Raw genomic sequence first — 24,573 nt, 5'->3', positions numbered from 1 at the left:
AAGTGGGTTACTGGAGTGGAGATGGTCTAATAATCTTTTAACTGATCTTCATTGTCAACTACTGTCAAGTGACAAAAACGTTAACAAGATTAATCAACTACACTGCAACTCAGTTTACATATAAACCAGAGGTAATACAATATTATTATATGTTAACTAAAGTTTGGTTGTATGATGAACATTTGTTTATATATATACATAATCTGATCTAATCTATAATCAATGGGTTCAAACAGTACTAACCACCACACAGAACGTTTGTTTTGCACTAGCATTTATTTAGGTTCAGATTCAGGCCAAGAAACCCAAACCAATCCAGAAACCTAACCACGTTTTTATGGTTTGAAGGGGCGAGTAATGACTTCAGCCTGTACCACCACTTTTGTGAGTCCATTTGCATAACAAGGTTCGCTGCTGACTTGTGCTAGCTACGACCATTGAAACAAGGAGAGCTCTTCCATTCTTAGATGACCTTATATAGCTCTCAGACAAAGAAACAATGCCATGACTTGAGGGAAAAAAAGTTAAACTGAGGATTGTAGGGCTTTACCCCGAAGGGAGCCCTTCCAGAAATTCTCAAAGGCTTTTACACCTATGAGGGGGTTTGGAAATAGTTTTCAACCAGCAATAGACGCGCCTCGGTTAGAACCTCATTAGCTGCATCATTGCCCCAAGCGCAAAGATAACTTTCTTTCAACAACTGCCTCTGTATCTTATACCAAAAACAGAACCAGCCAAGTTAATGTATTTTCCGATGTGGGACTCTGTCTAAAGTACTAAATAAAGAAGTTAAAAAGTTAACATTCCTAAGAGGCTTGCCAAATTAAAGAAAGATCAGAGAAGTGCAAGGTATGATTATAAACTAAAAATGGTGGAGGCCTTAAGCTAAGCACCCCTCCTTTATGTGCAATGGAGATCACTAGCTTAGGCCACTCGTCTTCTTGATCACGAGTTGACCCCGTCCAGGTAAGTACTTTTCTCAATCGGCCTACATCTTGTTTTATACTCTGCTTCTTCAATTATTCTTTCAGTTCTAAGCGATGTGGGATTGATATGTTCTCTTAAAAAAAACGACATGAGTTTTAATGTTATACACAGGGATGGGCCATACGTTCTCTAAGCCCATTAAAGTACATGAATACACTTATCAAAATTCAAACGTTCCTTTACATACACACAGTTGATGAATCTGTATTGGGGATATGTGAGCATCTGCAAGTTTGTTAAGTGTTTGAGCATCTTATGGTTTTCGCTTTTTCTTGTCATAACTATAAACTATCTATTATGGTTTTCGCTTTTTCTTGTCATAACTATAAACTATCTATTATGGTTTTCCTTCATTAACAAGTACAGCGTACATATCTTTTCATGGCATATATATACCAATGGATTGGAGACCAATGAAGGCCGCGTAACATGTGCTCTCTAGCCTCTCTTCATCTTTAAAAAAGAGTAGTGTGGGCACTACACGGTTCATCCTCTGCTGAAGGCAGAGTAGAGTATCTTAAAACACGGGGCTTCTATTTACTCTTCACTGAACTTGGGACCATCATACTTTTGGCGAAACCAGTTGGTTACTACAACAATTTAGGTAGGCGCTACACACCATATTTGCGTACCATTTCATCTACTTTTAGTTGAGAAAACCACAAGTTGAAGTTCGAATCCACTTTGGTGAGGGTATATATGCAACAAGATTTAGGTCACAAGAATCTCTGTTTTATACATACTTGTGATCATTGTGAACCAAACACATACCCATTCCTAATCTTGACACGATTTCTTAACCATCTGTTAATAGTGAGTTCTTAACGTTAAGGTTAAACCATTTTTTTTTCTGGTAAACCACCTAAGGTTTTTAAGCTTTAAAATGGCTTATATCAACTCAAAATTAGGAAGAGTTATAACGACGACAATTAGTAATAGACTCACAGATTCGGCCATTCGGGCTTCATCATCACTTCTTAACGACGACGACGACAAAAAAACTCTCAACCCTGTTTCTGATCAGCTTCTCTACTTCTCTCTTCCATGGCGACGACTCTCGCCGTCTGAATTGGGTACGTTTCCTAGTTCTTCTAAATCTTATTACGCTTTTATTTCAGTACGCAGAAGTGACCTAGATTTACGAAATTTCAGAAATTGATTCTCGATTCGAGTTGTTTAGGGACTTAGGGTTGATATATCACGGTTCTTAATTCTGATTTAGCCTCTGTTATTGTTGAATTCGTGTAGGGTGTGTGAAAATCGAAGTGTAGAGGTTTGAAATTAGGGGTTTGTATTTGAATAGTTATGGATGGGAATAAGGATGATGCTTCTAGGTGTTTGAGAATCGCCGAAGACGCCATTGTTTCTGGTGATAAAGAAAGAGCGTTGAAATTTATCAAGATGGCTAAGCGTCTTAATCCAAGTCTCTCTGTTGAACAACTTGTTGCTGCTTGTGACAATCTGGGCTCAGTTTCAAAGAATCCGTCTCTTGATGAAAAGCTCAAAACTGTGGATGGTGATGATAAGCTTGAGACTGGGAAGGGTGATGAGAAAAAGAAGTATACTGTGGAAAATGTTGAGTTGGTTAGGAATGTAAATAGGAACAGTGACTACTACGCGATTTTGGGTTTAGAGAAGAACTGTTCGGTTGAAGAGATTAGAAAAGCTTATAGGAAGTTGTCTTTGAAAGTTCATCCGGATAAGAACAAGGCACCTGGTTCAGAGGAGGCGTTTAAGAAAGTTTCCAAAGCGTTTACGTGTTTGAGTGATGGTAACTCGAGGAGCCAGTATGATCAGGTGGGGTTTGTTGATGAGTTTGATCATGTTGAGAGGCGGAATCGTAGGCCCAGGAGGAGATATAACACGCGGAATGGTTTCTTTGATGACGAGTTTGAGCCAGATGAGATATTCAGGTCGTTTTTTGGTCAACAACAACAACGAAACATGTTCCGTGCTTCCTATGCTTATAGGACTAGACAAGCGCGTAACCAACCCCGACAGGAGGAGCCTAGTTTGGCTGGACCAAGCTGTTTGACGATTATTCAGATTCTACCATTCTTTCTACTTTTGTTGCTGGCGTATCTACCCTTTTCTGAACCCGAGTATTCTCTGCACAAGAGCACTTCTTATCAGATACCAAAGACAACACAGAATATGGAGATTAGCTTTTTTGTTAGATCATCATCAGCCTTTGATGAGAAGTTTCCGCTCGGTAGCTCTGCTCGAGCTAACCTTGAGGGCAACGTGATCAAAGAGTGCAAACACTTTCTTTTCCAGTCTTGTCGCATGGAGCTCCAAAAACGCCGGTGGAACAAGAAGATACCAACCCCTCACTGCATTGAACTTCAAGATCGCGGATTTGTTGATAGGTAACAGCTTTTGCTTTTCCTTCACATAGATATTTTTTTGGATTTTTTCATGTACTCTATACTTGTGATCCCCACTTATCATGTTTACTAAGCTCCTCCACAGTTAGAAGGCGAATTGAATAGATCGTAGAACCCATACATATTTTGTGGCAAACGCTAGTGTTAGGTTTTCTTATGGTCACAGAACAATCATTGATGTTTAATTCTTTGTTTTGTTGACACAAAACAGGCAAATACCGATATGATACCCGCCGAGGGCTGTCCAACATTCCCTGAAGACAGCCTGATCTTGATGTTACAGAGGTTCCTGGGCTGAACGTATAAACTGTAATGTGTAGGGAGGATAACAATAATATTTCCTTTTTTTTGTCGCATATAGAGTTGAAGATGATAATTCCTTGGAGAATATTGAGAACAACAAAGAAGAAATGCTCATAACAGAGGTACCTGTTGCATACTCACATTATGATTCATAACCAAAAAAAAAGGCTGTCCAATAATTCTCTATAGAAGATACAGCAGATAACAATTCTATTACTAGTTACTATGACAATAAGGCTTTGATTTGTTTCAATCAAATCAAGCTCTATTGATGACTTTGGCGGAAATTGGTGATCATGCTAGCTCTTATTTGCTTCACTGTTAGAACTTTTTGGTTTAGGATTCTCGGTTCTTGGTCATATATTATATCAAAAATTCAAATGCTATTGTTACAACTAGATTATAAACATGGGATCATGTGAAAAATGACATCAATTTTCAATGTCTTTGAGTGTGAGAATGAGACCAAACAACATTACAAAACCTGTGAAAAGAGGTCTTTGTGTTCTTCGAGGATGAATTTACCTAACAAACTCAGAGCCCTCCTGAGTTGTATTACTTGCTTGTGCTAGCCTGGTCTGATATTTGTAGAGTCAGGTACATCAACAGGATAAGAGTCGATAAAGTCGAGCCATTTGTTTTCTGTATTGGGCTCCACGTCTCGGATGCATCTCCACACTGCACTGTTACACTTGAACCCACTTCCGAATGCAATCTGCAAGACTCTATCGCCTTCTTTCATTCTCCGTTTTGCTTCCAAGTAAGAGAGAGCGTACCAAATAGATGACGAAGAAGTATTCCCAAACCTATGAAGAGTCATCTTTGATGGCTCGATGTCTTCTTTGGTTAAGTTCAGATTCATCTCCATTGATTGAATAACAGCTCTTCCTCCTGTATGAATGCAGAAATGCTCAAACGCTGTCTTGAAGTTTGGTGTATAAGAAGAACTCGACTTATAGATCTTTAGTTTCTTATTAAGAATGCGTTGTATCACATATTGGAATTGCTCTAGGTAAGGTAATACCAATGGTCCGAGTGAAGTTAGGTTCATCTTCAGCATTTCTCCAGCAACACTGATTACATCTTTGGTTATCGATACCCCTTGCTTTTCCTCAGAGTCGATGTCTTGATAGATACATCGGTAAGCTCGATCATCTTTTGCTTTATTTGTCCTAACAACATGCAAGAGCTCATACTTTGCATTTCCTCTGTCATGATTATCGCTAGACATCAATATTGCAGCTGCTCCCATTCGAAAGAGACAGTTGGTAAGAAGCATAGATCTGCCTTTGCCAATGTACCAATGTGTATTCAGCGCTTCGGTGCTAATAATAAGAGCCAAGGAGCCTCGGTGAACCTTTAGCAAGTCATTAGCCAAACCGACTGATAGAACCCCAGCCGCACAGCCCATCCCGGACAGGTTAAAGCTCTTGATATTGCTTCTCATATGGAATCTGTTGATCACCATTGCACTTAGAGACGGTGTAGGCGAATGCAAACTGCAGTTTGTTATCAGTATGTCTATGCTTCTTGGGCTTAGTTTGTTTTTCTTGAGGAGATCTTCAACAGAGGTGAAGATAGTAGTCATGGTTTCGATTTGGACTGAGGAGAGAGATTTCTTGAGGGGTATTTCCATCAAGGAAGGAGGAATACTGGTTTGGTTGCTTAACCAGGACCTCTCAAGAATCCGGGCTTGGAAGTCAATACTCTCTTGATCAAGCTTGTCATCGAGGTAGATGGTTTCGATAAGAGTTGACATTGGGACGCGGTTTGAGTCAGGTGCTCGATAGCAAGTGAAATCAAGTAAGTAGACTTTGACTCTTGTTCTAATTCTTTGGTAGATGAGATGCAATACTAGCAAACCGGCAAAGATCTCAACGACGGAACCACCTGAGCCTATAAGCGTCTTCAGCTCTGACATGGTCAAGGAGAATGGTGAAACAATGTGTATCGTCGTTTGGTTCATTTCACTCTATTTCTTTTAATTTCAAGTTTTTCATGGATGATTTGATTCGCCCACTATGGTTTGCTTACATGAAGATATAAAAGAGAATGAAATTATCATGTGGAAGTTGTTGCAGAGGATTTCACTGCGTTAGGTAATGCTATTTGTTTTTCAGCATCCTTTGTGTGCTTTTGTAACAATTAATTAGTCACACAACACGTCTTCTTGCTTTGTCTGATTAGTTAAGAGAGCCAACTTGGGTCGTGCGGTCTAAAGGGTCTACGGTTAACCAGCCACTGTAAATTGTAATTGTGTGATCAATATTTTGCTTTTTTTTTTTTTTTTTTTTTTTGTCAAAAGCCCCAAGTTCAGACTTATTTATTAAAAACAAAACCTGATTTATTCATTATTAAAAAAAAAAACACTAATGGGAGCGAAAGAATATAAAAATATAAAGTGCATGCCATTCTAATAGAAGTAGCAGAACATCTTTGTTTTTTTCAGATTATAATTGGCCACATTAATGGCAAGTAGGTTATGGCAATTACAGACACTTTAGATTCTGGTTCGCTTCGGCAATAACTATGAAAACGATCGACGAAACTTACACCGCAACAACATGAGCATGCATGAAGTCATAGAGGTAATAAATGGATGGGTTTGAGTTTGACCCATCACCATGAATAGTATTTATAGACCCAACATGTTCTTGTCACACCATGATTTAATCAGATGGGTCGGCAAAATAACCATTAAATTTTTCCGGGGGTAGCGATATCATCGAATTCTATGGACTTGAATTATTTGTAAAAGTTTATGATGAGCGCAATTTCCGGAATAATCTAATAAGAAAATGGTTTTGTTCTATTAATCACTCTAGAGACTAGAGAGTGTCCAATAGTGTGGGCCGTGTATATTACTCAGACTCAGATTACGAATTCGATTGTTTCATTTTTGTAATTTTGTCATTTGTCATTTGTAATTTTGTTGAAGTTTAAACCAAACTCACACGACCTGCATTTATATATTTTTTGACAATAATAGATTAGCTCAAATGACCTGCATTTATATTATACACACTATTTTAGAAAGAAAAAAAAGGCGGGGAAAAAACTTTATACTGTAACACTAAGAGATACTAATAATTTAAATAAGGGTAGTTTACAAAATACCACTAAATTGAGTTTTATTTTTAAAATACAACTACTATCTTTTTCTCAGAATAGCAGTAAAAAACAATTTTCCGAAAATACCTAAAGACCTAAAAGAAAATTTTAAGACTTCATAACTAAATCTTAAACCTTAGAAATCTTTTTAGTGTTTGTGGTATTTTATTATGATAGTACAATTGGAACATAAACTTAGTTTAGTGGTATTTTAAGATATTTGTCAATAAATAATAAATTTATTTTATTTTTTAAATGCATTTGTAAATGCAGAAGTTTGCACAAAAATGAAAGACTTGATCCTCGGATTTTTTTTTTTTTTTTTGTTAGATCAGCAACAGTAACCAAACTTTCGAAACCGTAGCTAAAAGCCAATACCGACTAATCATCTATTTACAAGCTATCCGTCTAAAAATTTTCGCAAATTTTATAACAAATTTATTACATAAACCGAAACCCAAAAATTCAAGTGGTCCAAACAAAATAAATTATTTTGCACTTTAAAAACGAATTTGAGTACACTAAAAATCAGAGGGATGCAACTATTGACTATTGTAAACAAGAATTCTTAGATTATGATCTAACTTTAGGTTAGATTCTCAAATTTTAATTCATATCAAACAACAACAGTTCATTACAATTTAGAAGCAATGAAAATTAATAATTCATTATTGGTTTTTACTAGTGTTCTAAAACGCGTTATGCGCTTGCTACGCGGTGGACAAACGCCTAGCGCCTAGCCGTATATGCGGGTGTCTAAGCGGAATCTAGGCAGATTATATATTTTAGATATATGAATATATATTTATATAAAAATAATATTTACATATATATATAGGATGAAAACTTATACACTTTAATTTTAGAAAAACATAGAACAAAAATATAGTATCAAACATTATATTCAATAAACTCTTATCTATCAAAATAGTTTAAAATCTATAATAATCTCACATTTTAAACCAAAAAAAAAAACATAATCCATTCAAAAACTTGTAAAATTGACAAAATGTAAGTTTATACTTACTTTGGAAGCAAATTAAATTTCATTAGTTTAGACTTTAGAGGCTAATTATAATATTTATTTGAAACAAACATATTATTTTAAAAAATATTTAATTACAGTATTTTTAACCATTTTAGTCAACATACCGCCTAGAATCCGTACAGGCATTCGTGTAGATCGCATAATGTCCGCCTAAACACTATTAGGCGTCCAAATTATTTAAAACCGCCTAAATTACCGCATAGCTAAAATTCGAAACACTCGGTCACCGTATAGCGTATAACCGCCGTCTAGGCATCTGCGTAGGCTGCATTTTAGAACACTCGTTTTTACTGAGCTAGGCCCCTTTTTGTTTGGTTTTTTTTCTCCTCCGTTTACGTTTCCATGTTTTAATGATTCTCTAGTCTAGCTATAAATTTTCCATGCTAGTATTTGTGACGATATCTAGGCTCTATGAAGTTGGAGCAAGTTAAGAACATGCCTAGTAGTTGTATTTTTTATTGAGATCTTAATCTATCTTAAGCAATCCTACTAATATTTATGATTTATCTAACAACACGTGATCTGCTGTTAATTCATCTATGTGGTTTTGGGTCTATATGATTCCACAAGGAAAAATACAAATAAATCAAAATAAAAATAAGAAAAGAGGAAATGAGAAGGAGAGCTTTTTGCCCTGTCTCTTTGGCTTTGCAGAATCCTTCATATGTAGTTTCATCTCATGGACCCCTTCATGTCCTCTTCTACACGTTACATAATAACAAAATCTTCTGTATATGTTTTTGTCCTTAATCTACTTAACAATATCGATGTGAAACCAAATTTGCACTGTGTTGGGTTTTTGAAGATTAGGTGACCAGTGATGTATGTAGAGCAGTGCAACCGTTTATTAATGCCTAAATTTTGTGGGTCACAAGAGATACAAAAAAAGAAATGGAATTTTATTTGGGGGACCAGGGAATCATAATGCATGTGCCTTTTGATTCACTCATCTATCTCACAAAACACACACTTAAAAGCTAGTCAAACTCCATCAGAGATTTCCCTCTTTGACTGGCTTTTCCAGTTGGTTTTTGGTTACTAATTTAATTAATACTTCTAAAACACACATCATAATCACAATTCACAACATAAAGCAAGCAAGACACATGTTTTGTTTCTAAGAGAGATTAGAGAAAGAAAATAGAATTTTAAAAAAAAATACAAAATTGACAAAAAGCCAAAGCTTTGGCAAAAACATGAATACAATATGAGTTTTTTTTCAGGTGTAATTTAACAAATAAAGCAATACCATATAGAATATGGTTTATCAGAGAAAAAATTACATGGTATTGAATCTAAACCAAAACCAAGATATTTACCATTGTACAAGATGTAGTTATTGCAAACAACATAAAGCACGACAGATATATCCAAAAGAAGGAGATTAGGGAAACAATATCTAAAGACTAAAATAATCAAAGAGAAAAAGACAAATAAACAAAAAAGTATCCTAAGTTCCTTGTTGGACAAAATATGATGATGAACATAGAAGGGAGAGTAGTGTAACATTACAATACTATTAGGATTATCAAAAACTCATCAACAAATGTTTCAAGAACACCTAAAAAGATAAACACAATGATTAAAAAGATAACTAATTATTACTGTATTCTTCTTGTTTTAAAGATTAATAAAAAGCACTTATTGGAACACAAAGATTAAAATTTTATTACTCAGCTACTCACGGCTAACAAAGAAGGAATTGCACCCAAGTTTGGAGTTGTGTTCTTGCTTGTTGTAGAATCTGAAATTGTACGACCTCTTTTACCAGAGGAGGAAGAAGTGAAAGCTCTCATTGGACTTGCAAATGCCCAACCCCAGCTTCTGTTCCTTCCTCCACCATGACCCATGTTATGATTATGATGATGATGATGATGATGTTGATGTTGGTGATGATGTTCAGCAGATGATGATGATACCCATGATGATGAAGATGAAGAAGAAGATGATGATGTCATTATCATAAACCCACCAAAGATCCCACCACATCTCACCATCTCCCTCACACCATTACTAGGGTTACTACTACTACTGTTGTTACTAACCTTGGCTTTGTTATTATTACCTTCTCTCTGTGACTCAACTCTTCTCAAAGCACAATCTCCAAATCCATTTGTAATCCTCTCAAAGAAATCACCAGAGAAGCTTCTGCTTCCACAACCAACAGATCTAGATCTTGACACTTTCCTCTCACTTGGTGTGACTTCAATGTTAGGGCTCCCATCTTCTTCTACAATCACATCAATGCCATTTCTGTTACTACTACTCCCACCAACTCCATTCACTGCTCTCTTTGACATCGAAGAAGAAGCTGAGGAAGAAGACGAAGATCCCACAGTCGTAGACTCTGTCAACTCTGTTTTCGTTTCATTCTCGCTTGTGGGTTGGTTAAAGCTTCCAACTTTTTTGCTGCTACTATGGTGTTTCGAAGAGTAGAGATGAAGGAAAGACCAAAACCCATTCCTCTTTCTAGGGCTCAAATCTGAATCTCCGTACGATGACTTCGTCGTCCTCGTTGATTGACTTCTCTTGTAGACAATATTCGCCGTAGTGGAGGAGGAGGAAGAAGCTGTTGTAAGCATCTTCTTCTTCTTCTTAGCCAGCAAAAACGGAAGCTTGTTGTTGTTGTTGTCTGCGACATTTCTAGCTCCGGAAACGGAAAGAGAGAGAGAAGCTGAAAGATTTGAGGCGGAGGCAGTGGTTGTGCTACCTACAGAGTCAGATCTGAAGGAAGGAGACGAAGAAGAAGAAGAGGAAACGAGGTGTTTAGGGAGTGGGAAAGATGAAGTTACGAGCTTCCCAAGCTTTTCTTGAAGACAAAAAGCACAGATCCCACCTGGGTTTTTAGTAAATGGGTGGTTTATACATTGCATCCCATCACCCATGTCTTGATCTTTCACTTCCACCATTGCTGACCAGACCAAAACTTACTTCCTCTGTTTTCTTTTTTCTTTTAAATTGGGCTCTGTTTCTGTGTGTGAGAGATGGGAAAGCTTTGAGCTTTCAGTATTATTTGTGTCTCTTCTTTTGAGAGAGAGAGAGAGAGAGAGAGAGGAATGGAAGAAATGAAGAAGGAGAAAGAGGAGAGGGTTGTGGCAGAGAGAGGGGTCGAGTTCCCAGATGCACGTGGGATACTGACTTGTTTGTGGCCTCTTTTACTCTCTTTTTCTTTATTTTTGTTTTGGTTTATATATATATATATATTGTATGTTTCTCAGCTCTTCAAATCTTCCAAAAGGTTTATAACACTAATCTTTATTTTGTTTCTCTCTATAATACTCAGTTACTTACAAGGTTTGGGATGGACCAAAAAGGTTTTCTGGTCCAGTGTGTAAACCCTACTACACCAACGTGGCTTATTCTACTATTTCGGTTGTTGCTTTAAATCCTCCCACCTAGCTTATCTTAGTTAATTCACTTTACTTTGTAGTATTAATGTAAAAAATTGTTCAGCCATGGAAAAATATTATTTTAAAATAACTATTTAAGGTTCTACTGGTTATTATGGCGGTATGAACCGACAAATTAGTTTATCTGTTCATGATTAAGCTAATTTTTGTTTACTATTCACAAATTATAATTTGTAGTAATGTGAATAAAAAATAAATTATTGTCGACCAACTATTGACTACTTTTATATATAAAAGATATATGGTTCGTGGCAGTATGTTGTTCATCCAAAATTAGTGTACACTAAACCACAGATTAATGTTTTCCGTAACATTCACTTAAGATTCAAATAATTACGACGGTTGAGATTGACAAAATTGTGAATTGAACCGATTTTATTCTGTTAATAAATTTTAGTACTAGTTCATAATCATATTGATGCATTCAAAAAAAATATAAACAATGTGTGTACCAAATATTTTTTTAATACAAGAAAATAGATGTAAAAAATTCTTTATATATCAATTACATATCATTTTACATATAAATAAATTTGAATCGTGAGAAATTTTTTTTTATTTTTTATTTTTTTTTATCAATGACATATTAAATTAGAAAATAACTCTAAGGTTGGATTAAGCTGCTAACGTTTACAATAACATTCTTTCAAAACCTAAAACAAAATTTTGATGTAAAAAATGTGATCAGAATATTTTTTTTATATTGTTAATTACTTTTCAAACAAATCGACTATATGTAAATCGTTCAATATGTTGTGTATTATATCATTTTATCTGTATTTACTTGGAGACTAACCAGATATTCAGTATTTAATTGGATGACCCGCTGATTTATTGTATTTTTGTAGTATTTGACCAAAAGGTGACAAGATATGGAGAAGAAGGAGTGGTCCAGTACACCATTGAATTTTTATATCTTTTTGAGCTTGTTATTTCCACTATTGTGAGTGAATTTGTAATGTTGTCTCGTCTCTTTCATAGAAACGTCTTCTAATTTTTATGTCCACTGATTATTTTTTCAGTTTTTTTTTTCTTTCTTAACATCAACTTTTCATTATCCAAAATGATACAACCAAATTAAAAGCACGTTACATTCACCTCTAAAGACTTGGACCAAAACAAATGCAATGGTTGATCAAGTACAACCTGGAACACTAGCGGATCCAACGCTACCTAATTGAGGACCATTGTATTTTTTAACCACCGCGAAATAGATAACACACCACGACTCAGAGTGAAATCATCTCTTAAACCATCTAAATTAACCTAATGACACGAAAACAAATACTAACACAAAAGAGGCCAACACTAATACTGAAAAGATCAAATCCCAGCTATGAGAACCTCTTGATCGACATGTAGAACTTTACATCATTCTCTATCTGTGTTGGTCAAACGTCTGCTTTTTTTTCTTTTTCTATTTGACAAAAGGTTTATATATTCCTCACAAAAGTGGTGGGAAATTAGTTAATTTTTAAAATTTATGTACATATCTAATTATATTTTATATTATATTGAGTTTAATCTAAACACTAAATTTTAGTAGTTTTTAAGCCTTTAAATTTAAATTTTTAATCTGAAATCTTAAATCTCTAAAATTCATAATTTTAATACTAAATCTAAACATAAATGTATATTACTTTAATTTTGAAAAAGTTAAAATTAGTTGTTAATATATATTTGGGGAGAATCGAACTTGGCCGGATAGAGTTAAGTTTCTTAATAAGCTGATCAAGGAGATCATAGCAGCGAGAAGAGTCTGTGGGAAGGGATCTCAGTGAGGAAACCGGGTGCATAGACTGATCCAATGTTCGCCTTCAACACTGGGATGGCACAAACTGAATACTCATGGAGCTTCGCTTGGGAATCCAAGGTTGGCGACTGTTGGTGGGGTTTTACCAAATGAAGCTGGTGAATGGTGTGGAGGGTTTGTCTTGAATATAGAAAGGTGTTCCGCACCGTTGGCATAGCTTTAGGGGTCTACTATGGTATTTATATTGCGTGGAAGAGCCGTATAACGAGGTTGGAGGTTGAGGTGGATTTGAAGTTGGTTGTTGGGTTTATCAAGACAGGGATAAAACAACCCGACTCGTTTTTTTTTAATATCCTAATATCTAGTTATCTCATACTCACTAGCAACCTACCCCAATCAATAACAACAACGGATAACAAATAAGCAACTCCAATAATCAATAACAATTAAAGAAATAATATAATATTAATTCCAACAACAATCTAGAACATAAAACAAATCATAAAACCAGCAGTCCTAGCATCCGTTCTAGACCACTAAGTTCCACTCTAACATCCTATCAAAGACACAGAGCAAACAATCGAGCCTCTAGAACATCCTCCTCTTCATAACCTTGATTCCACGATTACACTTTGTCTTTACCTGCGCCACAACACAAAAGAAAAGCGTAAGTTGAGATAAATACTTTAAAGAAAATAAAATATCGTCAATAAAGAAATATTAAATATCAAAACACACATTTTTGTTAATGTAAACAGAATTATTTAAATATAATATTATAACACACATATCCCCTATATATTAATAGAAAAATATTTTCAAGAAAATGTTGATGTGTCGTCGTTAGAGAGCTCATGACACCAATGAATTTATTGCTCTCCTTTTTATGGATATTTAGTATTTACCCATAATTGCTTTTGCATGATTAAGGAATATTCCTTTACAATTAATTAAAAAATTCAAACATTCAAATTTAAAATTTATTTTAATCATTTTATAATATATTTAATTATTAAAATATAAAATCATTAGATCTAAAAAGTTTTCAAAACCGAAAATTATTCACGTATTAAAAAAATTGATTACTATTCACATATTTAAAATTTCCAATATAAAATTATCACAATAATCATTATTATAGGGAATTGACTTATTTAATACCATTGGTATAATATTTTACGGATAAAACATATTCTTATATAAAATAAATAAAAAAAATTTAATAAATATTGCATAGATTAACAAAAGAGCGGATTATATATATATTTAGTTGATACATAATAGTTTAACCTAAAAATATTTTCACGGTTTATAGATATGTATATTTTTAAAATAAATTTTAGATCATAGAAAATAAATTTATACATAACTCTAATTTTATCTGTATATATTTATTTTGCATATAGTGCGGATTGATACATAGTTAATATTACACGAATTATCACTCATACATCTGCACCAAATGAACGGAATTAACAAAAACACTCTTGACAAATTTAATTTTTTGAAAATGGTTGAAAAGTCTATGTTAGATTCCAGCAAAACATTTTTTGGTGGCAGTTGCAATCGCTGTGAAACTCATTATATGATATAGTATAGGTCAAAAATTATGAGTGGGAGTATGTATATATATATATATAATAATAAAATACAGTTGCTGCCTTCACGTAATAGTGTAACTCGATAGAAAAACCGAGATGAATTAAAAATAAGAGAAGAAGCTATATAGTCTATATTATTAAAGGCTAATTTGCATGGACGACTAGCTCTCAAAAGTACGAGCTCGCTCCAAACATCACCGCCATTTCATTTGCTTAACGTAAAGAGAACATCTTCACAAATGATCTTATTTAATATACTGTCAAATCAATTTGGTCACCGTTGTAAATTTGTAATTCTTACCAACTACCAACTAGGCAACTACCAAGTGGATTCATGTTATAGACCCCTAAAAGAAAAAGAAACTTAAGATCAAGAGATGGGAAACATTAGCTTATCCGTGGGTTTTAACAAAAAAAAAAAAAAAAAAAGCTTATCCGTGGGTATGGGATTTGTCTATAAGTATATATATATATATGTATATTTTTTTTTTTGAAAAAGGTATAAATATATATCTTGAGAAAAATGATTATCATTTTGTCGAATTGTTCAACTCCAAACCATATAACGAAATCGAAATCTAACAAGACTATCTAATACTAATCTGTAAAAAACCTAATTCCAAAATGGAGTTTTTAACTATTATTTTTTTAAAATAAAGCAATAGATTAGAAATAGTCTAATCAATTTATTAAACGTATTATTCAACAGTCCTCAACTCAAAATTTTGAACTTCCTCCATGTAGCTAACTAGATTTATGCAGAGCTAAAATTTAACTGAAAACAAAATAAAAGTAAATTAGCCATTGTCAAAATAAAAGTAAATTAGCCACAGAAAATTATTACGAAAATAAAATATCTCCGTACAATACAAAAGTCAAAGATTGCTCAAGGCTCTTAAGGCCCAAAAAATAGGGCCCAAATAAGTTCTCCCGTGTAAATGAAAATAAAACCTAAAACTATTTTCCCCGAAAAGTTTTCGAAAAATCAATTCATCCCGCCGGGAAAAAAATGACCGGTGAAGATCCGACTCAGAGACCTCTCACCGACAACGATATCATCCGTTTAGCGCAGTACCAACATTGTCAAACCGGATACTCTCTTCCACCTTATCTTCTCTCTCCGTCTTCCCACGATTCGCTTCTCTCATACCTCAAATCTCGTTCTTCTTCACCGTCGCCGTCGAAACCAGTTTCTGAGTATGTGATCTCTCTTCTATCTTTAATCTCTCTCTCCCCGACTACTCCGTCTCTCTCCTCTCTCCTCGCCTCTCTTCTCATCTCCTACACCCAAATCTTCAATTCCGGCAAAATCCCAAGCGATTCGGACTCACTCAAGACGGTTCAGCTCTTCGGTACTCTCTTACCCTACTTGCACGTTAAAGAGGTGAAATCTGTAGTCGATTCGATCTTATCAGGTGTGTCTAGAGTGGATGAAGCCCAGCTGTTTGATTTAATGCCTGTGTGCTTTGATTTATTGCGGAATCCGAGAGAAGCTAAAGCTAGTGAAATAGATTTCGTTAATTTGGCGATTGATCGAGTTCTTAATTGTGTATGGAATAAAGGGTTGTTAACGAAAATGGTTTCTCTAGCAAAGGAGTTTTCATTTCTGGATAAAGGGAGAAAGAGTGAGTTGGTGGAGAAGGTGTTTGCTGGTATTAAGTGTATAGACTTGCAAGATCTGCCTTCACTTGTGTATCAATTGTTGGTTCTTGCTTCTAAAGGTTTTTGCAAGAGGGAAGTGATTGGAGGTGTTGTTGGTTTTTTTGGGTCTAAAGCTGAGACTAGAGTAGCTTCTGTTGTTAGACAGATCCAAGGAACTGTTCTTCTTCATGTGAATTTCGCAGTGAAGCAGGATCCTTCGTTGGGGCTAGAGGTTGTAGCGTTAGTCAAATCTGATCTTAGAGCGTTCAATCATTTTACAGTAGCGGTTCTGTTTTCTGTAGCTAGAGTCAGAAAATTCGGTGAGAGCTCCTTGGGGGGTTTGAGAACGGCTTTGCTTACTGCGTACAACGATTACAGACTCTCCAAGTAAGTAGTAGTTCCAAACAGAATCACTGAGGATTTTTTATGGATACTTTCTCTTACATGTTGAGGGTGTTGCGATACATTTTTACCAAATGTTTTTGTTAATCGTATGCAGAGGTTGCAAGTGGCTACCTGATGAGCTTAAGGAAGAGAGTTTCCTGCATGCCAAATTGGTTGAAAAATCCTTGCTAAGAGCTGTATGTTCCCCTGCTTTTTTACTTTTGGAATTTGAGTTTTGTCTATTATACCAGGACATCTTACCGTAAGAAGATTAAAACATTTTCTTATATTATTAGGTTAGTGAGTGCAGATATGGGAGGGAGCATGTGGTTCCAAGTGTTATTCAGTTTGGCTTTATGTTGTTAGAATCTGTTGAAGAAGGTAGATCCAATGATTTTGGTGATTCTAATGGTGTACTGGGTATTGAGAAGCTTAGCATTCAGATTCTGGGAGCCCTATTTGAAGCCCATGATATGACAAGAAACGAGGTTAATAACTGTTTGTTTACTGATGCCTTAATTTTAGTGCTTTTAGGGACTGACATTCCAACTGTAGATTGCAACTGTAACTTCACAAAACTTAGTTGAGTAACACTCGTATTTTGCAGATAATTGAGCAGTGCAAGTTTCGCATTCTTTCTTTGAAATGCGCAAAGAGTAAGCCAATAGTAAGGTCAGTAATGTTTAATGGATATGGTTGTCAACCATTTTTTCATGTGCTAAGGAGGTTGACTTTGTAGGTTGTTAGGGTATCTTGTCCAGAGATACTCACTTATCATGTTGGAATTTGTCCATCATCTCAAAGAGTTATTGGATTATTTCACTTTCATGGAGGGAAATATCAGCTGTTTTCTTGTTTCTGCTGTTATCCCGCTGATCAAATTCAGCCGTGATCTTCAGGTAAATTATATCTGTTGCGCATTCTCCTTTCATATTCTCTTCTGCACATCTGCTGCTGTTTGGATTGTTTCATCTTGTATTCATCTATTTGGATGCCTTTTTCTTATATGGAATTGGGAAATAGCTTTCTTGCCAAGAATGCAGATTAAATCTAACTTGACGATGCAGGACTATACCATCTTGGTGATTCGCAAGGCTATGTTTAGACGGGAAGATACAGTTCGTATTGCTGCAACCAAAGTAATAACCGATCTTATACTTGCAGAGAAACAAGCTAAGAGAGACAGCTCATTTACTTTCCAAGACTCAGCAAGCCAAGCCAGTTCAAGTCAGCAGACCGAGATGAACTGTGTTGTGAGGGGAAACCTCTTTACTGAACTGAATGGGTTGCTTCAAAGATGTCTTTACCAGCAGGTGTCTTTTTCGTTCTTGATCATGGGAAGTTTCTTTAAGAGTATGAAAAAATTCTTAGAGCTCTTTGGTTCCTACATGTAGGCAAAAGTGAAGGAAGTAGTTTACGATGGGCTTGTGAAGTTAGTCCTGATTGATCCATCAAGTGGCGGACATGTGTTGGACTTTCTTATGCCTCATTTTCTTCGTTTCTTCAGACAGGTAACTGTCAGCTTCATCTTCTCTCCATGCTGACTATGACTCTTAAGTCTGGTTTAACAAAACAAGAAAAAAGTTGCTATATACTTAAAACTTCTCTCTACCATTAAATATTTTTACAGAGAGGAGGAGCTGTTGTTTTTTCAACTTTTGTTGCTGATAGACACAACTTTATACATATTTTGACAACTTATGATTATGCTGCCAGGACACAGATTTTGAACTTGAAATCACTTCATGCATTAAATTAGAAGGTGGCAAATTTATCATTGAAGAACCCTTGGATAGGCTTCTCTTTTGTGTCTCTTGGATTTTACTCCTCCAGCCGCACAACAACTTTGATCGGCCTTCCGATGCCGCGTGGCCATGCTTCGGATTCTCACTTTCACAAGATAATGAGGTATTGCCACAGAAGAACTTGTTTTGTGTTACATAATTGAGTGTAGTTGTCAATAATAATGTGTGGGTACATTCAAATTTCGTATGGCAGCAGCAGGTAGGAAGAAACATATCTCATGAAATTTACTCCAGTGCTTTGGTGAAAATCCGAAGCTTCTTACTAGGCAAGAAGTTAGGAGGTACGTTAACGTGACAAATGATCGTTGTTAAATAAGTCATTGACTAGTTTTTACATACCTGAACACGTGATCTGCTGTTATGTTTGTTTGCTTTCAAGTCTGATTCGTATAGGTTGTGTTAGGCTTAGTCTAGTTTCAAAGAGAAGTACAAGCTATAGATAGTGAGTCTTGAAACCGAAAGGAGCATCTCAGTCTTAAATAATCTATTTATTCAAACACATAGCTTCTGATCTTTTCAAATTTTGCAGATATTGTTGCGCAGTCTCAGGAAACAGTTTCTGCATCTCTAGAAGAAGATAAAAGAAAATCCTATTGTTTAATTATATTGGGAATCATTCAAGTGCTGCTAAATTATATTATAGTGGATCTAGAGAAACAACCAGAAGGGAAAAAGGGTGCTATCAGAAAGGAGATTGTCGATTTGATTGATTTTTATGAATCAATGGAAAAGGACGTGGGAAAATCGAAGCAGAGCAATGTTGGCAAGAGGGTACGATTTAGCGCCTGTAATGATAGTGATGCGGGAAATGCAAGTATCAATGAAGATCGAGAAAAAGTTCCCTTTTTAGCTACTTCAAGTATCTACCAGCTATTTCAACTCAGTTTCAAACTCCACAGCAGCACATTCGTTGGTACTCTTTCAGGTTCGCAGGATCACAGCCAGTCATCAGCCAAGACAGATAAATCAATTTCTGGAGTTTTCTCTTTCACTTTGCATGTTTGTGTTGGACACATAAGATCATCTCTTTGCATGAAGGAGGAAAATCCACTTAAACCATTGGTCTATGGTGACATGAAAGCTCTGGGTCCTCCACTGCTACAAGTAGTTTACATGCTAAAGCCAGAACCACCTCTAGCAACCGGACAGACAAAAAGGGAGAAGAAAGGAAGGAAGGATGCTGAAGGAAGAAAACAGTGTCTACATCTGGCCTTACTTAGTTTGAAAGAGCTGATCAATGTATATTCAAGTGGATCTGGTTTGACTGGTTTGCTTGAAGATTTGCTGGCAGTCCCTGCATCTGAGGATGCTACTTTAATAGATTGCAGTGAAGCTTCCAAAATTGAAGATCCACTTGTAAAGAGCATCCAAATTTTCATGGAAAAAATCATGAAGCCCATGATCACGGACCTCATCCCTCAAAATTCTAATGATGTAGAGGTAAATTCCTTTTAATCTCAAACTAAATTGCCTGCAGTTTCTCTTGAGCACATTCTTTAACGTATAGGAAGCTAATACTATAACATTTAATTGCACTGTTCAGATTCTTTGTGACATAATGTTGACGCTTGGGAAGACCCTACCTGACAAATTCAAACAAAGGCATGGATCTTGGGCTCATCAGATCTGCAGAAGCTGTGAAACATCTAACACCACTGTGGCAAAAAGCATTTTGAAACTTGTCATCTCTTTTACTACATCCCCTGGTGATCTATGCATAGCTATGGAAGTGGCAAAGGAGTTGCAAAATGTCATGGATGTAGACAAATCCGATACTGTAGAAGTGTCTGAATCATACAAGGTCATAAACCAGTCGACAAGTGCCACTGTAACTTCTTGCATATTGCAATCAATTGATTCAGCAATAGTTGACATGGATTGGGCCACAAAGAAGCTAAAGAACTTCTATGTGATCTCTCAGAAGAACTACCATCTCAACCAGGACGTTGCTGAGAGTACATTTGGGTTGGCTCTTGAGGAATCCCTTTACTCAATGGCTGAGTCAACAGTCAGAATGCTTTCTTCCTTTGTTTTGATGAACCTCAAAGGTGAGTTTTTTCTCTTCTCACCGATCTACTCCTAACTAACTCTAGATGAGCTTGTTTAATACGTGATTTCATAATCTGTAGACTCGCAAGCAGCGCAATTTCTTAGACTAGCTGTTAGGTTTTACAAACAATTGGCACAAATTGTGAAGCTGAGGATCGCTCCCAAGGGTTGCAAGCAAATTCTTCCGAGCCTTAAATTTCAAAAACTCGTGGAACTAACTTGCAAGAGTCTCACAGTTCCTTTATATCCCTTTTTGGCTGAAATGCAGAAGGTAAAAGTTATGCCAAGCAGAGTCATTAGATTGATGATGTCTGTCGTATCCAAAAGTGTAACATGTTGCTTATTTTCCAAATGCAGGAACAACAGGAGAATGTAAATTCCAATTCCAAAGGCATAATCAATAAGATCAAACAGGAGAACAAATGCATTCCTGATTTGATATTCCAGATAGAAGACTGTGAAAGATACCTAATTCAGCTAAGCAAAGTTACTAAACTGAATTTGTTGAGGTATGCCAAGCGCAGCACTGCCAGAGACTTTAAAATAATTGAAGATGCAGAAACTCCTGCAGGAGGCGAAGTTGGAGGAAACCAGGAAGAAGAGACGGAGACACAGAACAATATCATTGGTGTTAACGAGGATGATTTAAGACAAGAGTCAGAAGATGATTCAGAGAAAACGTCATCCCCTCGAAATGCTAGTTCCGTATCATCACCGGGCTTGGATCCTGATAAAGCAGTAGCAACAGAAGAGGGCGATGAAGAAGAAGAAGAAGAAGAAGAAGAAGAAGAAGAAGAAGAAGAAGAAGAAGGAAGTAGTCGTCCTAAAAAGATTGCCAGGAAGAGTTGGGTTGTGGAAGATTCGGACGAAGATTCTCAAACGTTTTAGGTTTCATATTTTGTAAATAAAACTTGCAAGCTCAGATCAGAAGGAACATAAAAGGCATTATACTAATAGCTCTCTCACAGGTTTCCTTAATCAGCAAGTCTTCATGGCAGGTCACCTCTACAAAGTTTTGTGTTAAGAGTTTCTGAGGTTTCACGCCTATGGAACGTAACAAACATACCAAGATTCAAAAACATCATTTGGTCTCTGTTTAACGTAGTCGATAAATTCTGTGATTATTAGTATAGTCTAAAACCGGTTTGAGTATATATAATCTCACCAATCACCATACTTCGAGATAAAATCTCGTTTTCCCATCATTATCAATTGCCATCAAATCTATTTACTTAATTATGAGCCAAAAACGTAACTATCTGCCTGTGCCTAACATAACACAGTTTATTTTTGTTGTTGTTGTGGACTCTACTCTATGCTACATCCTCTAACCTTTTGAGTATTTAAGTTGTGTAGTGTGCCTCTGGTAAAAAGGTGGATTGTTGCATTAAGAATGATGGTTTAAAAGGGAACATGTGGCCTGACCTTCATTTATTAATGTATTACGTATTTATTAAATCCACTTCCACTAAAAATATCAGAAGCCTTATCCACTTCCATGTTTGTATAAAGCATAGTTGGGATTAACCCTAATAACTAAACCAAGTAGGTTGGTAATCAAATTCACAATTTCCTAAGCTAAACATTTTTTTAATCTACTAAAGATATTTGGAATTACATTAAACTCCTCTGACGTATCTATGAGTTCATCAGTTTATTTTTTTACAGGCTGTAATGTACTGTATAATTTAATCAGTCAGACATGCAATCGAGAGCCATTGTTAATGAATGAGCAGGTGTTGTTATGTGAGGAGAGCAGTGCCAGTGCCTATTGCATTAATTTAAAAGAGTTATTGCTGTGTTCAACTAAAAACCAGATTCTCTAATCTTTTTTTTTTTTTTTTTTTGGCATTGAATTAAGGAATTGATCACAAAACTATTGAAACAACCCCACACACAATAGCCAATAGTCCAATACAATACAATGAAGTGATGAACCCACTTTGAAAGTGAGAAAGAAAGAGACAGACAAGTAAGGGACCTCACTGTCTTTTTACAGTCGGATCCTATGAATGTGGAGCACTAAATCAATTATATTTTCATGGGACATACATATTATTATTACATGAAGACAAGGTAAAATGCCAAAATAAATTTTGCCCCACTCTTTATTCCATAACTTAAGAAAACTATAAGAATCTTGTGAGTCTTCTTCTTGACCAAATTGATAAAAGAGACTGTAACGATCACCATCGTTGTTGGTCAATACTAAAAAGTAAACATTAATTGATGTTTCCTGCATGAACTTTTTTTTTGTTAATCTGATATTACATATTGCAGAAATCTAGAGTTTTTTTTCTCTGTTTTTGACTAATAGCAAAACCACAATAGTAAAAGCCATTTGATCCAATAATATGTCATCTTTAAAACGATTTGTTATATATCCTTCAAATTTCAAGTTGAACATTTTGGAACATTCCAGTGATCATTGATGTATATGTTCCTTTCCATCTGATAAAATCAAATAATCAACATTTAGAATCGTACGTTCTGACACGAGAAACATAATACTTTTTCATCACTATGGAAAAAAAAACATACAAGAAGAAGAAGATATCTTTGTTGACTGAATATATAACATGTTAATGTTGTGTACGTCGTAGTACTGTATTAATTTTGGACATGCTATATATACGACATACGAGATAGTGCTTTTCTTCCTTTATGAATAAAACAAAGTAAGTAAGTGATCTTCAAAAATTGTTCTATATAGTCAATTACTACAATATGTTTTTTTTTACTATTGTAAAGAACGAATATAACAGAATAATTTTTCATTGAAATCCTAAAAATAAATTCTTATACGTCTATTATATAGGGGGTATATCTAAAGAATAGAAACTTATGTCGGTGAAAAGCTTAAAGATTCTCCCACACATATTGAAGCTTAATACGCATGAAACCAAGAGAATATCTTTATTTATTTTATACAAGTACTAAATGGTGTAATAATCAGATAAAAAGAAACATATACTGGTATTTATTGTGTCCATTTTTCGTTTGTCGCGTTGTGGATTATATCAACATAGTCTCACTAATCAAGATTACCTTAAATCCATTTCGTTTCTCATCCTCTTTACAACTTCTAATTCTTTAAAATAAAGTTTACAACAATTCTAATTCTTTAAAATAAAGTTTACTCTACATATGGTTGGAGAGATTTTAATAATCTTCATAAACTCTACTCTTTGTTAATGTACGCAAAAAGGTAAGCCTCAAATTAAATAAAAATATTTTTTTTACTTAGTGCTCCCATAGATAAATTAGAGATTATGCAGAACCAAAAAAAAAAAAAAAAAAAAAAAAAGCTCCGAGGATAATACCCAAAACACCCTTACGGCTTTAGACGTGAGATAACAAAACGACAAAACAAATTAACCAAAGGGTAAAAAAGTCAAAATCACACAAATTTTCATCAGTTCATTTTTGCGAGAGATGTCTCTTTCTCGTCTCTCTCTCTCTCTCTGCTTCGCTTTTCAGTACGCAAAACCGCCTCTTTGGTTTCTCGGATCTCGACGGTAACGCGACGGTGGTGCAGTAGCCGGAGAATAAGATTTACTCTTCTTCGTCGTATTAACATCCATAAACGAAGAGTACTCTCTTCTGAAGCTTTCTTCTTCGTCCATAACCATCTGCTTCGATCTACACTCCACGCTACAGAACGCTCTGTCACCTCTAAACCAAATCCCACAAAAACAAAAAAAAAAACATTAACAAAGGAATCAAAAAAAAAAAAAAAAGAATCTTTTGAGTAGTGTAAAGTAACATACTTGTACATGAAGATATCTTTGGCAGGGAGAAGTTTTCTTCTACAGAGAAAACAATGTTGGAAGAACCCAGAATCTTGATAATGAAGATGGAGATTAGTCACGGAGGAGGCAGAGGAGGTTATGGCGGTGGTGGTGACTAGAACGTTGGCTTTGTTGACGACTTTAGGACTAATTAAACAGCCGTCACTTACAGTGTTGTTGTTGTTGTTGTTAGTCATCTCCAAAACAATACTTAGTCCCACCATTTTTTTCTTTTTCTCTTTTTGGGACTCTTTATCTCATCTCTACGGTGTTTTGAGTTTTTTTTTCTTTTTCTTCTAGTCA

General features: G+C 35.4%; 5 protein-coding genes and 1 pseudogene across 19 annotated transcripts; 2 read left to right on the top strand and 4 right to left on the bottom strand.

The window, feature by feature from the left end:
- Nucleotides 1-542: 542 nt before the first annotated feature.
- Nucleotides 543-684, bottom strand: LOC147935161 (U4 spliceosomal RNA; annotated as a pseudogene).
- Nucleotides 685-1,711: 1,027 nt separating this feature from the next.
- On the top strand, nt 1,712-5,799 carry LOC104725403 (chaperone protein dnaJ 49-like). Of its 10 annotated transcripts, XR_015572882.1 has the most exons (6): nt 1,718-2,060; nt 2,236-3,356; nt 3,586-3,799; nt 4,275-4,471; nt 4,583-4,818; nt 4,905-5,799. XR_015572882.1 is itself a non-coding variant. In XM_010444068.2 (3 exons), exons 2-3 carry the CDS (start codon nt 2,293-2,295, stop codon nt 3,599-3,601), a joined length of 1,080 nt encoding a protein of 359 aa, XP_010442370.2. In that variant the 5' UTR covers nt 1,718-2,060; nt 2,236-2,292; the 3' UTR covers nt 3,602-5,799. The 10 variants fall into 10 exon arrangements, 2 of the variants coding, with proteins under 2 accessions (XP_010442370.2, XP_087332113.1); XR_015572881.1 differs by having other exon boundaries at nt 4,275-4,818; nt 4,920-5,799; XR_015572880.1 differs by having other exon boundaries at nt 4,275-4,818.
- Nucleotides 3,670-5,696, bottom strand: LOC104725402 (putative 3-ketoacyl-CoA synthase 21). Of its 3 annotated transcripts, none has more exons than XM_010444066.3 (2): nt 4,279-5,643; nt 3,670-3,803 (listed from the first exon to the last, which is right to left on the bottom strand). In XM_010444066.3, exons 1-2 carry the CDS (start codon nt 5,641-5,643, stop codon nt 3,789-3,791), a joined length of 1,380 nt encoding a protein of 459 aa, XP_010442368.3. In that variant the 3' UTR covers nt 3,670-3,788. The 3 variants fall into 3 exon arrangements, with proteins under 3 accessions (XP_010442368.3, XP_087332112.1, XP_087332111.1); XM_087475986.1 differs by lacking the exon at nt 3,670-3,803 and having other exon boundaries at nt 4,020-4,568; nt 4,702-5,696; XM_087475985.1 differs by lacking the exon at nt 3,670-3,803 and having other exon boundaries at nt 4,020-5,643.
- A 3,535-nt stretch (nt 5,800-9,334) lies between the features above and the next one.
- LOC104725401 (uncharacterized) lies at nt 9,335-11,124 on the bottom strand. Its single transcript, XM_010444065.3, has one exon. It carries the CDS (start codon nt 10,743-10,745, stop codon nt 9,510-9,512), a length of 1,236 nt encoding a protein of 411 aa, XP_010442367.2. The 5' UTR covers nt 10,746-11,124; the 3' UTR covers nt 9,335-9,509.
- Nucleotides 11,125-15,546: 4,422 nt separating this feature from the next.
- LOC104725400 (uncharacterized) lies at nt 15,547-21,491 on the top strand. 4 transcript variants are annotated; one of them, XM_019231614.2, is made up of 13 exons: nt 15,547-16,628; nt 16,741-16,822; nt 16,922-17,113; nt 17,233-17,297; nt 17,365-17,524; nt 17,693-17,938; nt 18,020-18,136; nt 18,342-18,533; nt 18,624-18,711; nt 18,960-19,870; nt 19,974-20,478; nt 20,560-20,750; nt 20,837-21,491. In XM_019231614.2, the coding sequence occupies exons 1-13, from the start codon at nt 15,610-15,612 to the stop codon at nt 21,365-21,367; spliced, it is 4,299 nt and encodes a 1,432-aa protein (XP_019087159.2). In that variant the 5' UTR covers nt 15,547-15,609; the 3' UTR covers nt 21,368-21,491. The 4 variants fall into 4 exon arrangements, with proteins under 4 accessions (XP_019087159.2, XP_019087160.2, XP_087331696.1 ...); XM_019231615.2 differs by having other exon boundaries at nt 15,575-16,628; nt 18,627-18,711; XM_087475570.1 differs by having other exon boundaries at nt 15,588-16,628; nt 17,790-17,938.
- A 2,208-nt stretch (nt 21,492-23,699) lies between these two features.
- On the bottom strand, nt 23,700-24,573 carry LOC104725399 (FCS-Like Zinc finger 15-like). Its single transcript, XM_010444063.3, has 2 exons — nt 24,250-24,573; nt 23,700-24,154 (listed from the first exon to the last, which is right to left on the bottom strand). The coding sequence occupies exons 1-2, from the start codon at nt 24,492-24,494 to the stop codon at nt 23,956-23,958; spliced, it is 444 nt and encodes a 147-aa protein (XP_010442365.2). The 5' UTR covers nt 24,495-24,573; the 3' UTR covers nt 23,700-23,955.

This window comes from Camelina sativa, chromosome 11 (genome assembly GCF_030686135.1).
Source record: "Camelina sativa cultivar CO46 ecotype springtype chromosome 11, ASM3068613v1".
NCBI classification, from domain to species: domain Eukaryota; kingdom Viridiplantae; phylum Streptophyta; class Magnoliopsida; order Brassicales; family Brassicaceae; genus Camelina; species Camelina sativa.
The sequence above is the reverse complement of the archived record's forward strand: the minus strand, read 5'-3'. Positions and strand labels throughout refer to the sequence as shown.

Excerpts from the sequence above, each read along its gene's own strand:
- LOC104725403 (XM_010444068.2), top strand. The coding sequence starts at position 2,293 with ATGGATGGGAATAAGGATGATGCTTCTAGGTGTTTGAGAATCGCCGAA.
- LOC104725402 (XM_087475985.1), bottom strand. The coding sequence starts at position 5,643 with ATGAACCAAACGACGATACACATTGTTTCACCATTCTCCTTGACCATG.
- LOC104725401 (XM_010444065.3), bottom strand. The coding sequence starts at position 10,745 with ATGGTGGAAGTGAAAGATCAAGACATGGGTGATGGGATGCAATGTATA.
- LOC104725400 (XM_019231614.2), top strand. The coding sequence starts at position 15,610 with ATGACCGGTGAAGATCCGACTCAGAGACCTCTCACCGACAACGATATC. Across the intron at positions 18,712-18,959 it reads ACTAGGCAAGAAGTTAGGAG|ATATTGTTGCGCAGTCTCAG; the intron begins GTACGTTAACGT and ends CAAATTTTGCAG. Across the intron at positions 19,871-19,973 it reads AAAATTCTAATGATGTAGAG|ATTCTTTGTGACATAATGTT; the intron begins GTAAATTCCTTT and ends TGCACTGTTCAG.
- LOC104725399 (XM_010444063.3), bottom strand. The coding sequence starts at position 24,494 with ATGGTGGGACTAAGTATTGTTTTGGAGATGACTAACAACAACAACAAC. Across the intron at positions 24,155-24,249 it reads AAAGATATCTTCATGTACAA|AGGTGACAGAGCGTTCTGTA; the intron begins GTATGTTACTTT and ends GATTTGGTTTAG.